The sequence below is a fragment of the Balaenoptera ricei genome, chromosome 19 (genome assembly GCF_028023285.1).
Source record: "Balaenoptera ricei isolate mBalRic1 chromosome 19, mBalRic1.hap2, whole genome shotgun sequence".
Taxonomy (NCBI): domain Eukaryota; kingdom Metazoa; phylum Chordata; class Mammalia; order Artiodactyla; family Balaenopteridae; genus Balaenoptera; species Balaenoptera ricei.
Window position 1 is genome coordinate 34,855,583 of NC_082657.1, and position 13,892 is coordinate 34,869,474.

A 13,892-nucleotide genomic window follows, 5' to 3' on the forward strand; every position below is an offset into this window, starting at 1 on the left:
TTGACAACTGCAGAAGCTCTTTGTGTGTGTGTGTGTGTGTGTGCGCGTGCGCATGTGTGTATATGTACATGTATGTACCAAATTGGCTGGAGGATGAGCTGGGGAGTAGGATTTTAATTTGTCCCATTATGCATAACTGTATTTGAATTTGCTATACTAAGTGAATTTCTTTAGTTACTAAAAAAAATGCAGAAAAATGTAAAAGACATGCTGGGGGACAGCGGACCCTAACCACAGGAAGGGATGAGAATATTTTCCTTCGGGAAAAAGCCAGGTTAGAGCGAGAGCACTAATGAGGTGAGTCCTTTGAAGTCTAAAGAATCAGGTGAATAAGATGATGGGGGATCTGTCTTCTGAAGCTAAATAGCCATGTTATTTAAAATTAACATTAGTTCACTGTTCCGGTGACTGAGTTGGAAGTGGGTGGGGTGTTTCGCAGGCCGAACTGAGCAGTCTACTGAATGAGGCTGATGGGCATCGCGGCGTCATCCCGGCCAACACCAAGCTCCACACTGCCCTCTCCGTCAACCCGGGGAGCGAGGCGCAGGCTGCACATGCAGAGTTGTGCATTTCCACTTCTAATGGTAAGTCGTTACTTAGAGCTGGTGTGTTGGCACCTGTGCCATCTTGGACTGCTTCTTGGACTGCTGTCTTCTCTCTTCCCTGCAGACACCATCATCCGAGCAGTATTGATTTTTGCAGAGGGAATTTTTCTAGGTGAAAGCCACGTGGTGCATCCCAGCATTCACAACCTTTCCAGCTCCATCCGCATCCCAATTACACCTCCCAAAGATGTCCCTGTGGATCTGCACTTGAAAACCTTCGTGGGTTACAGGAGCAGGTGACCCTTTGCAAGCCACAGTTCATTTCCAGAGAGCAGTTAGAGAGCAAAATGTGTAGATTTCCCATTATGTCATGGATTCTCTGGGGCCGGAGAAGCCGTTTAAGGGTTCTTCCCACCCAGGCAAGGTTTCCTATGACCTCTTATTTCTCTAATTTGAAATTTTTCAAAAAAAAATAACGAGTATATAAGTTTAAGATGGTTATTTCTGGTTTTAGTCAGATGATCTCATATTCACAAAAGTTCCAAAAATACATTTAAAGGATAGTTTATTAGTTTTGGCCACTAAGACTACAAGGTTAGGTTGCACCTTTACATGAGAGTCATATGTAACCTCAGCTAGTGAAAGGAAACCACTAGATTTTTGGAAGATAAAAACCTTTTCACATTCCTTTTAGAGTGTTTTAAACCCTTGGTGCAGGCACGTATTGGGTTGGCCAAAAAGTTCGTTCGGGGTTTTCCGTAACAGCTTATGGAATGAACTTTTTGGCCAACCCAATATGTACACAGACTCATGATGTCACTAAATCCCAAACACCATTACATATGGGACTTTAACCCTCAAGTCTTTTTTGGGCAGGGGGAGTTTCTTTATTGACACCCTTAAATGGCAGCTTGATGACCTGGTAGTGACGTTACATTTATTTTCTGGGCCTTGCCCTTTGAAATAAATTCTACACAGACAGTTCTCTTGTGTTCCGTTGGTTGGCCACAGCACCCAGTTTCACGTGTTTGAGTTGACAAGACAACTCCCCCGTTTCTCCATGTATGCGCTGACCAGCCCGGACTCTGCCAGTGAGCCGCTCAGTTACGTCAACTTTATCATCGCAGAACGGGCACAGAGGGTGAGTATCTGGCTTATCTCTTTCAACACTTTTGCACTTTAGAATCCTTTGGATGTTTTTCTGTAGAAAGGGGGAAATTACATGAATGTGTTATTTGGTAGCAGTAAATATGACATGAAAGAGTTATGTAGCTTGGAGTTGGATTGTTTATAACCTGTACCAAAAATGTTGCTAAAATATCTTCTCCCATTTTGAAAAATTATTCGAAAATATTTATTTTGGATAATCAATTCAGAAATATTTATTTTGAATAATTTATTCAAAGTTACTTACCTAAGCAATCCTTAGTCACAGGTGACTTCTTCCCAGTTTTCAATTCCTCTCTTTCTTATAGTCTTAGTGTGGTTGGATCTAGTGTTCCAAGAGGAGCGTGCATCAGAATGGAAAGAGAGTGGGGACTTGGAAATGGGAACATTTTTGGGGTTCAAGTGCTACCTTAACTAGTAAATTCTTAGTGATCTTACGGAATTCCCCTCACCAGTCTGAGCCCCAGTTTTCTTATCTGTAGGTGAGGATAGTCTTACCTCACAAGGGGGCCCCTGAGGATTACATAATTGGTATAATAGCATTTTGTAAAGTTTAAAGGACTAATACCTGTGGATTTTAACCTTGGCTGGACTTCGGAATTCTCAGTGAGGCTTTTAGTCATGTAGATTCTCAGGCCCCTTCCTGGCCTGTGAAACATGAAACTCTACAGGTGGCCCCTTCCAAAAGGCCTCACAGGTGGATCTTATGTGGAACCTGTGTTGCAAACCACTGTAAAGTATTACTATTTATATTAAAATTAATTATTTACTTATAGTGTGGATGTATCTCTGTGTTTGTGCTGTATGTGTGCAAACTTCATTTAAATTTTTTAAAGAGTGGAATGGAATGATTTTAAGCAGGATATAGCCACAGAAGAGCTATCATGTAAACAGAATTAGCCTCATACCTGAATCATTTCCATGTTGCATGTAAGATTATGTCTCAGTAGAAAATGCCATAAAATTACACATGCTGTGGGACCGGACATAATTATGAATGTTACTTAAGAACATGCATGGGGTGGGAAAAAGGAGTGTGAATAGTGTTTTCTTGGTGGGGGTGAAGTATAATTCTTTGGTTTTTTTTTGTTTGTTTGTTTTGTTTTGTTTTTCCAAGTAGTAAAACTAGAAAGCAGGATAACTCTTAATAATGACTGTACTTTAAAAATGGAAATTCATTTCATTCTGTTCATCTTTAAGGTTGTTATGTGGCTCAACCAGAACTTTCTGTTACCAGAGGACACTAACATTCAGAATGTTCCATTTCAAGTGTGTTTCACATCCTTACGGAATGGTGGCCAGCTGTGTATAAAAATAAAACTTAGTGGAGAGGTAATTTTTACTGTCACGGGCACAGATTTCTCACGTAACATTTAACGTTCAGTGTAAAGTGAGGCAGGTGAAACCAATGTCAAGGTCGTAAAACCACGTGTTTCAGGCTAGTCTGTTAGTGTTATCATCTCTGACATGGGCGTATAATCTGGAACAGCGGTTTTCTGCCTCTCTCCCCCCCTTCCCTTCACCCATTCCTCGCCTAATTTGGGACGGTTTAGGAATACAGAGGAGGACAAAACACTTTCACTGTCTGAATGACCTTGCTGTTCAGTTTATAAGGCAAGAGGATTGATTTTTTTTTTTTTTTTTTTTTTTTTTGTCTGCTGCTAGAAGTAATTTGGTTTGTAATTTCCTTGAGGGCTAGACCTTATCTTTATCACCACATATACATTTATGTTCAATTAATGTGTTGAATATGGGAAATTTCAGGTAGTTTCAGCCAACTTTGTCTTTAATGTCCAAGGATGCTAACTTGTCTTTTTTTCTCTGGATAGATCACTATAAATACTGATGATATTGATTTGGCTGGTGATATCATCCAGTCGATGGCATCATTTTTTGCTATTGAGGACCTTCAGGTAGAAGCCGATTTCCCTGTCTATTTCGAGGAATTACGAAAGGTGCTAGTTAAGGTGAGGGCACCTGGTGGATGCATTTGAGAGAACGTTGTGGTCTAATAATGTTTGAAATGTTTCTCTTAAGTTAGTGGTACTACAAATGTACGTATGTTACGTGATAGTCATGTTTTAAAGAACTTTTGAAAATTCTTAAAATAAAATTGAGCTAGTATTGGAGAGTTCATGAATTAAAAGGATATCTTTTATAAAAGTGAGTGGTTAGCTCTTGACCACCCTGCTTTCTGTGTTTGGTTTGGAGGGACACTTTAAAAACAATAAATGAACATTTTCCTTTGCTAGCCTTTCATCTTATCTGTTGTATCTACTTTGCTTTTTGGTTTAGTGCTTTCCAAGAACCCAAAATCAAAAAAGAAAAGGATTGTGATTCGTCCCCACTTATAACAACATCCCCACCCCAGATCTCTAAAATGTTAATATTTGTGTTGCTTGGGCTCACGCTGCTAAGACATGGGAAAGATTCACATCGAATGTCATTTTGAGTGTTGGAGGCAGCACAGGAGGAGATGAAACCCAGGAGATAGTTAAGATGGGGCAAGTGAACGGCAGAAAGAAAAGGGCGGGGCTCCCCTCGTGGCGCAGTGGTTAAGAATCCGCCTGCCAATGCAGGGAACACGGGTTTGAGCCCTGGTCCGGGAAGATCCCACATGCCGCGGAGCAACTAAGCCCATGTGCCACAACTGCTGAGCCTGCGCTCTAGAGCCGCGAGCCACAACTACTGAGCCTACATGCCACAACTACTGAAGCCTGCCCGCCTAGAGCCCGTGCTCCACAGCAAGAGAAGCCACCACAATGAGAAGCCCACGCACTGCAGCGAGGAGTGGCCTCTGCTCACTGCAACTAGAGAAAGCCTGCATGCAGCAACGAAGACCCAACACAGCCAAAAATAAATAAATAAAAATAAATAAATAAATAAATTTAAAAAAAAAAGAAAGAAAAGGGCCTCGGTATATAATACATAGCGTCTTTTCAATTTATCTAGTTTTCAAGACGTTTGTGAGGCTTTTTTTTTTTTGGCCACCATGCGGCATGCGGGATCTTAGTTCCCCGATCAGGGCTCAAACCCGTGCCCCCTTCAGTGGAAGCGCAGAGTCTTAGCCACTGGACTGCCAGGGAAGTCCCTGTGAGGTCTTTTTAATTCCTGGGTGTTCATGGTCTCCAGGTGGATGAATATCACTCAGTGCATCAGAAGCTCAGTGCTGACATGGCCGATAATTCTAATCTGATCCGAAGTTTGCTGGTTCGAGCTGAGGATGCTCGTCTGATGCGGGACATGTGAGTATCTACCACGGCCGGGACAGGTACGTGGTGGAAAGCGTCAGCGATGTGGAGTAGCATCTCTCAGGTGCTACTAGTAGGAGTGTAAATAGGTACAGAGACTTTGGAAAATAACTTGGCATCATCAGTAAAGTTGAAAATGTGCATACCCTATGACCCAGCAATTCTCCTGGTTTATAACCTCGAGAAATTTGTGCATATAAACCAGGATATTAGTTCAAGAACGTTCATAAAGGCATCGTTCATATGAACCCCAAAGTGGAAACAATCCATACTCATATAACTGATAAATTATGATGTATCTGTACAATGGAATACTACATGCAATGAGAATGCATGTATCTGGATGACGTGAAAACATGGACAAATCTTACAAACATAATGGAGATTGAAACAAGTAAGACTCAAAAGAATATGTACAAAATGCTTCCATTTATATAGTTTGGAAACAGACAAAACTAAGCTATATCATTTGGGAAGCATACATAGATGATACAAATATAAAGAAATACAGGGAAGAGATTATTATTTTAGATAGTATTTTCTCCTAGGGGAGGAGGGGACTCTGTTCAGAGAGAACACATTGGGAAGCTTCTGGAATGCTGGCAATGTCCTATTTCTTGACCTAGTTAACAAGCATTTGTTTTGTGAGTTTTTCTGAATACGTATTATATTTTAGTATTTATATTTTTAAAAATTTTTAAACTTTTGGCTGCATCAGGTCTTAGTTGCGGCACGCGGGATCTTCATTGACGCATGCGGGATCTTTCGTTGTGGCGATCTTTCACGGGCTCCAGAGCACGTGGGCTCTGTAGTTTGCAGCATGCGGGCTCTCTAGTTGAGGCGCGCGTGCTCAGTAGTTGTGGTGTGTGGGCTTAGTTGCCCCGCGGCATGTGGCATCTTAGTTCCCCGACCAGGGATCGAACCCATGTCTCCTACATTGGAAGGCAGATTCTTTACCACCTGACCACTGGGGAAGTCCCTGAATATGTATTATATTTTAGAATAAAAAGTTAAAAACAAATTTGTGTACACCTAGCTTCTTGCTAAGATGCAAAATTTATCTTGGCAATAAAATGTACTGAGGTGGATTCAGTAAAATAGTTCACCAATGATAGGTGAAGTTTATGTGTGCATTTTAGAGGCAAGAGTTCGCCTAAGGTGCTGCTTGTTTTCCTGAAAGGCCTGAATCATTAGCAGATAGTTAAAATGGTCTTGCTCAGAAGTAAGTGATTTCTGAAAGTTATATTGTTGACGATTTCAAACACAAAAGTAGATTGAATTATATGATTTCCTCTATAGCAGCTACTTAGCTTCAGTAGTCATCAACTAAGGGCTCATCTTGTTTCATCTCCACATTCACCTTCTTCCTCTTCTAGGTACTGTATTATTTTAAAGCAAATTCCAGACATCATATAATTTTAGCCACAAATATTTCAGACAATGAACCTTTAAAAAACAATAACCACAATACCATTATCACACTTAGAAAAATGTAAAATAATTTTTTAAAAAATTAATTAATTTATTTATTTTTGGCTGCGTTGGGTCTTCCTTGCTGCACGCAAGCTTTCTCTAGTTGCGGCGAGCAGGGGCTACTCTTCGTTGCGGTGCGTGGGTTTCTCATTGCGGTGGCTTCTCTTGTTGCGGAGCACCGGCTCTAGGCACGCGGGCTTTAGTAGTTGTGGCTCGCGGGCTCTAGAGTGCAGGCGCAGTAGTTGTGGCACACGGGCTTCGTTGCTCCGCAGCATGTGGGATCTTTCCGGACCAGGGCGTGAACCGGTGTCCCCTGCACTGGCAGGCGGATTCATAACCACTGAGCCACCAGGGAAGCCCTAAAATAATTTCTTAATATCACAAAATATCTAGTCGGTGTTTGAAATTTCCCCAGTTGTCTCAAATGTATGTGTGTGTGTTTGTGTGTTTTAAGTTGTTTTGTTGAAATCAAGATTCAAAGACCAAAGACCATGCATTGAATTTGGTTGATAAATCTCTTTTAATCCATATATTTGCTTGCTCACTTTTTCTCCTAACTCTCTCCTTCTTTAGTTTCCCACTTTGGATTTTGTTGATTGTATCCTGTGGTAATGTTTAGTAGTATTCTTCTGTCCCCTGTATTTCTGTGAAAATGGTAGTTAGATATAGAGGATTGATCAGATTCAGGTTCAATTTTTTAGCAAGAATGCTTCGTAAGTGGTGCTATGTACTTCTGTGAGGATGCATGTTGTCTCTTTTTATTATGTTATCAGCTGTTGATCACTGCTGAAATCAATTATTTCTTTTCGGGTTTGCAAAATAGTGATATTTTAATTGTTATTTTTTCTTTGTAAATTGGCTGAAGTACTTCTATAAATAGTAACATTCCTTCATGAATTAATGAATTATTTGGTTCCCTGAGGTACAGTTTGTACTGGAATGACACACTATTTATCAGCTTTAAAATAATGAGCTGGTTCCCTAGCATCTCCAGGTTGACCAATGAGATTTTTAAAATCCTATTAACATTTTTAATGTGCTTCAGCCCATTTCAGTTATTCTTTATGATGGCTCAGTTGTCCTGTCTTTGGCCAGTAGAAGCCTTTTCAGGTTGGCTGCAGTTATCAATACCTTTGGACAGACCTATTAGTTTCATTAGTTTGTTTTCTTGTACAAGATGTTTTAGGCTTATCTGGTATATATCCTGTTCTGAATCTGGAATCAGCTATTTCTTCAGTCCTGGTCCTTTATAGTGGGAAATGGAGATCATAGTCTGAGCATTAGAGATGCTCATTGCTACTGGGTTGGATATTGATTTGAGACCTTTTCAATAGATAAAGCTAGGAAATGTATATATTTTTTTCAATGAGCAAATATATCATGAATTCATACTATTTCCACTTCAAATTTACGAATACAGGCTCTTACTTAATTTTGATGTTAATGGTATATCTCTTCTCTCTCACATTGGAAATCATGTCTCTAACCACTGTCAGCATAACTATTGGCTTTATCTTATGGTACACACACAGCATTTAAGGATAATACCAATATTACTGTCAACAATATGATTGCCGAAAATGGAGTAAGACTTTTTTTCTAGTTCTTTGTGTCTTTAGAGTGTGTTCTAGTAGGGAGTTTTAGTCAAATTACTATATTTTAAAGTCATTTGAAATAACTCCTCTTTTTTTGATCATGCTACAAGTGTGAATATACAGTTAGGTTCATTTGGTTCATTTTGCTGTCAATCTTAGGGGATTGACATTTTTTCCTTTTTGGTTTGATTTTATTACATATTTATTAAAACCTTATATGGGTCCAAAGTCGGTCCTATAAAACGTGCAGAAAAGTCTAAGTTCTCTTTCCTGTCACCTCCATCCTGTTTCCTCCCTTTCACTATAAATAACCAATCAAAAATTTAAATATACACACACACATCTCCTCACATGGTAAGTAAATCATAGCAAGTTACTCTTCTCCACCTTGCTTTTTACACTTAAAAATATAGCTTGGAGTTCATTCCACAGTAGTACACAGAGATACTTCTCATTTGTTTTTACAGCTACACAGTACTCTATTCTCTGGATGTTTATTCAGCTAGTTCTCCACATTTGGGTTGCTCTTCTGCTATTATATTGCAGTGAATAATTTTGTTACATAAATCTTTTCATATTTTTACTCAGGTATCTTTGGGGAAAAGTTCTAAAATGGGATTGCTGGGGAAAATGATAAATGTGTATACAGTTTTGCAAGATTTTGCCAAATTCCCCTCCATAGCCGTCATACCATTTTGCATTCTCCTCTGAGAGTGCCTGTTTCCCTTAGTCTTGTCAATGGAGTATGTTGGCAAACTCTTGGATACTTAGCAATTCAGTGGGTGAGAAATGGTCTCATTGTTGTTTTAATTTTCATTTATTTTATTATGAGCAGTATTGAGCATCTTTTCATTATTTTAAGGGCTTATTTGTGTTTCTTTTTGTGTGTAAATTGTTTCTTTCTTTCTTTTTTTTTTTTGGCCACGCCAGGCAGCATGAGGGATCTTAGTTCCCCAACCAGGGATTGAACCTGTGCCCCCTGCAGTGGAAGCTTGGAGTCCGAACCACTGGACTGCCAGGGAATTCCCTGTAAATTGTTTATTTCTTTTGCCTATTTAGATTTTTGGTTTTGAGTATAAAAGCTTTTAAAATTTTTTATGTAGTCAAATTGATCTGTCTTTTCCTTGGTACTTCTACATTTTGAGTTCTAGTTACAAAAGTTCCCTTACTTCCCATTTGTAGAGAAATTCACCTATACTTTCTTTTAGTATTTTGTATATTTACATTTAAGTCTGTTACAGTTGGAGTTTATCCTGGTGTTCAGTGTAAGTTATAAATTCAGTTTTATCTTTTTCTATGTGACTGTCACATTGTTTCAGTAATACTACGTTAAAAGCCTGTTTTCCCACTGATTTGAGATGCTGCCTTTATAATAATATAATGTATTTCCATATGCAATGGGTCTATTTCTGGATTTTCTATATTGCTCTATCCATCCGTCTTGTCTCTTCATTTGACAGTACGATTCTTTTCTTAAAAATGCTTTGTATGTTTTAATGTCTGGTATGGCTAGGTGCTCCTCCCCCAACCCTTTTGCTCTTCTTTTTCATGGTTTTCTGGGCTCCTCATGCTTGTTTGTTCTGTGAACTTTATCAGTTATTTTAGCTCCAGAAAAAAGTAGGCAGTTTTACTGGGATCACGTTAAATTTATTAACTTAGGAAGAATTGACATTGTTACAGTGATGTTCAGTCTTACTAAGAATGCGGTATGTCTTTATATTTTGTTCAAGGCATGTTTATGTGTTTCAGGAGTTGTATGGTTTTGTTCACGTAGGTATCAGACATTGCTTGTCAAGTTTAGATGTAGGTATTTTCTTTTTGCAATTGTAAATAGGCTCTTTCTTCCACATTATATCTTCTGTTTTTTTGTTTGTCTATATGAACACTATTGATTTTTCTGTGTTGATTTTATAGTCTACTACTTTACTGAATTATCTTATAGTTTAGTTTTTCCAGAGGTACACTGTATTATTTGTAAATTGAGATAGTTTTACCTCTTTCCAGTTCATTTTCTTCCAGTTGTTTTCTCTGAGGTATATAAGAATTTTGCTTTTTTTGGCCAACTTTATCTATAGGGCTCCTCCTTTTTTTCTCTCTCTGGCTTTTTTTTTTTTTTTTTTTAAGTGAAAGGGATGTTGCTGGCTTTAGGTATTTGACTGTGCTAAACTGGAGAGAAGTGACCAGCAACCTCTAAATTCCTTTTTTCTTGATTTATTTATATTTCATTTAGAGACTATCAGGTATACATTGTTTGTATTTTTTAAAGCCAGGTTAGTTGATATATAATGTATAATATACATGTAGATAATTCACCCTTTTTAGGTTTACAGTTCAATAAATTTGGGGAAATTTATACTACTACCAGAATCAAGTACCTCTCCTAACCTCCAGGCCCTGGCAGCCACTGATCTAATTTCTCTTCCTATAGTTTTACCTTTTCCTAAATGTCAAATAAATGGAATCATACAAATATATAGCCTTTGGGTCTGGCTTCTTTCACTTACCATAATGCCTTTGAGATTCATCCATATCGTTGCAAGTTATCAATAGTTCATTCCTTATTATTGTTGAATAGTATTCTATTGTATGGATATGCATACTTTGTGTATCCATTCACCAATTAATTGACATTTGGGTTGTTTCCAGACTTTGGTGATTGAGAATAAAGCTGCTATAAACATTTGCATACAGGTTTTTTGCAGACATATTTTCATTTCTTTTGGGTGAAATGTGGCATAATGTGATTGCTGTGTTGTATAGTAAGTGTATGTTTAACTTTATAAGAAACTGTCAGTATTAATCTGAAGCTTGGAAGGTAGTCTATCACCTTACTTTTCCCCACCCCTCATATCATGGGCATGATAATTCTTGGTTCCTAATTTCAAACAAACCATGGATCAATAACCAAGGAAGGCCACTTGTCTTCCATTTATTTGGAAGAAACAGAATATTTCATAGAAAATTCTCAATGTTTTCAAAGCAGACTTTAGCAGTTACCCTGTTTTAATGACAATACAGCTAAAAATCTGGTTTGTTCCTTTTTTTAATGTCTAAGAAGTTTGCAAGTCTTTTCATTTAAGCCTGCCATATTGAGGTACAGTGGTGCTAAATTTCTCTTGATGTACACAGGAAAACAATGAAGAATCGCTACATGGAACTATATGACCTTAATAAAGATTTGCTCAATGGATATAAAATTCGCTGTAACAATCACACAGAGCTGTTGGGAAGCCTCAAAGCAGTAAATCAAGCGATTCAAAGAGCAGGTCGTCTACGTGGTAAGTCTCTTTTTGTAGCACTGTATTTCGTCTGTAATTTTGGGGTGAGAACCACTGAAGATGGTGGTAGCTTCAAGAATTCATATCAGGACTTGTATCTATAAAGATGCCTTTCATACTGAAGTTAGCACCGTTCACTTGAGTTTCAGTCAACCTATTGTTTGCCTTTAGTCTGCAGACTTCAGAGGGAAAGAACACTTTTAGCTCCTTTTCTTAGATCTTGCTACATCCTCTAAAGAAAAACCTAGTGACAAATACTCAAGAGGAAAGCCTTAAATACTCCTATTAGAAAAAAATAAAAAAGACTGAAAATTAATGAGTTAAGTTTCCAACTTAAAATTTACAAAAAGAACAACAGAATAAACCAAAGGAAGCAGAAATATCAGCCAGAGATTTATACCTGGAATCCGCTGTTTTGGGTCAGTGCTTTGACCTCCTTTTATAGAAAAGGATCAAAGCTCATATCCACTTAGCAAAGATTATTTCTAAAACTGACTCTTGGTGTCTAGGTGTGAGATAATTTCTAAGCTTGGTTTGTGATAAAGTCCCTTACAAGGGTATGTATCTTTTTTAGGGAATGGTAAGATAAATTGGTTGAATTTGTAGTTACCTATAACTCTTTTCTACCCTAGTTTTATGTTGTTTTTATAGATAGCCTCTGATTCATAATTTCACTTTTAATAATCTTTTGGCTCATATGGATTTGATGTTTCTTCTCTTACAGTTGGAAAACCAAAGAACCAGGTGATTACTGCTTGTCGGGATGCGATTCGAAGCAACAACATCAACACGCTGTTCCGAATCATGCGGGTGGGGACAGCTTCTTCATAGGAGAGGAAAGAATAGGTAACTAGGTTGCTAGAAGGGGTTTTTCCTTAAACTTCTAGGCTGGTTTGCTTTGGATCACGTCCTGGTGAACCCAAGGTGCTGAGAGCGAAAACCACCTTGGTGAGTTGTACAAATGAAAGACAAAGCATTGCATCTGAAAAGTGTATTCACTTTCTTTTTTTAAAATCAGTAGTACCGTTGCAGAATACACTAGGTTTGTATGGAGGGAAATGAATACTTTTGAAACATTAGGGCTTCAAAGTCCAGTTTTACTGTACGTATGTGAAGTCAGTATGTAGATGCATCTTTTTTCTTGAAATTGTAATTAAAGTAGATTATCTACTTTTTCATTAAAATTTAAAGGTGTTGCACTATGTGTTGACTGATTGTGAAATCACCACCATATCAGAATTGCATAAAACCATTTGTATTATGTGGAGAAGAACAAAAATATGGATATTCAATTTGTGTGCCTTTTTTTTAAACCTCACTTCATTTTATTGAATATATACTTATTAAGAACTTATTTACAGTAGGAATGTTCTAGACTTTGGTCCGAAGATGGGCCATATGTATAATTCTCTGTATAACAAAAAACCATTTGGAATTTTTAGAGCTGAATGTGGAGAAGTGAGAGTGAAGTCTAATGCAATTATGGAGGTTTGGCTCAGGATATCTATTCCAGTTTTCTTCTAGTGTGACTTCCCTTTCCTGTGAAGAGCAGGAAGCTAAAACAGAAGTTTCTCCAATTTGTTTCCAGCTGGTGATCCAGGTTTGATTCAGCTTGCATTTCAGATGCAATCGCATGAGACTTGAAATTTGAACTGAGATAAATGGGATATCGGGCATGTATTTGATCAGTGTGGATTATAGCAAATGTGGCGTGGTTCTGGAGCCAAACTCTGTCTCTGAGGCTTGCCGACGTAGCAGAAATAGATTCTGGGTAGTGGAAAAGCTGGCATGACTGGGGGACCTTGAAGCTAGAGTGGCAGCTTCCTGGTTTTGCACATGCGGTTTCCTGAATGGAGCACTGTGGTGATGTCTGGAACCAGTAAATGGTAGCTCATTCAGTGGCTCAGCCTGAGGCAGTCCTGTGTTTATATATGCAGTAAAGGGTGCCTCCCGGTTTCACAAGCAGCTTCCTGATCTGGCAGGAGCAGCTACTTTGGCAGCCTGGTTCTGCAGTACGGACTTGAGAATAGATTCTGGAATTGCATCCTACAGGTTTTTATTCGACAGCCTTAATAATTCTGTAAGCCGTCTGGCAGGCTGTAATCCTTTTATTCAGATTGTCTGGTGGAGAGTCTGCTCTCTGCCTCAGAATACTGACCTGCATGAAACCCCAGAGACGACACAGAACACAGGCTTTTCCTGTGTGGTCCATTAATCTCACAGTTTCCCCCGTTTGGCCATTTAGGATTACCTCTTCTATTTCTGAAATGTGAGTTTTAGGGAGCCCTAATTTTTATGAGACTGTTATGCCCCTCTAATACCTTTGTTTTGTATTTTCAACCCGTAAGCTCAAAAGACATCCACATATATTATCTTCAGTAATCTCCAAATTAGTAATCTTTTATACCCGCTTCAAAGATGAGGAAACTGAAGCGCAGGGATTAATTACTTGCCAGAGCCACAGAGCTACTGGCAAGACGCAAGTCCCACCGTGGGGTCTTTTTCTGTTTTAGCCATAGTCTAACTTATACCTTTTGAGATTAAAATCTCTAGTTGGTGCTGGTTTTAAATTGTATGGCATTA

The 13,892-nt window shown here is 38.5% G+C and overlaps 1 protein-coding gene across 1 annotated transcript in view; it reads left to right on the forward strand.

Moving 5' to 3' along the window:
* Positions 1 to 12,511, forward strand: part of BBS2 (Bardet-Biedl syndrome 2) — a 30,951-nt gene extending 18,440 nt beyond the window's left edge. The window contains exons 10-17 of the mRNA XM_059903932.1: positions 440 to 584; positions 670 to 841; positions 1,557 to 1,686; positions 2,913 to 3,044; positions 3,542 to 3,679; positions 4,845 to 4,957; positions 11,161 to 11,309; positions 12,034 to 12,511. Coding sequence (XP_059759915.1) covers positions 440 to 584; positions 670 to 841; positions 1,557 to 1,686; positions 2,913 to 3,044; positions 3,542 to 3,679; positions 4,845 to 4,957; positions 11,161 to 11,309; positions 12,034 to 12,140 — 1,086 coding nt within the window. The 3' untranslated portion in view covers positions 12,141 to 12,511. The remainder of the gene's footprint in view (positions 1 to 439; positions 585 to 669; positions 842 to 1,556; positions 1,687 to 2,912; positions 3,045 to 3,541; positions 3,680 to 4,844; positions 4,958 to 11,160; positions 11,310 to 12,033) is intronic.
* Positions 12,512 to 13,892: the final 1,381 nt, after the last annotated feature.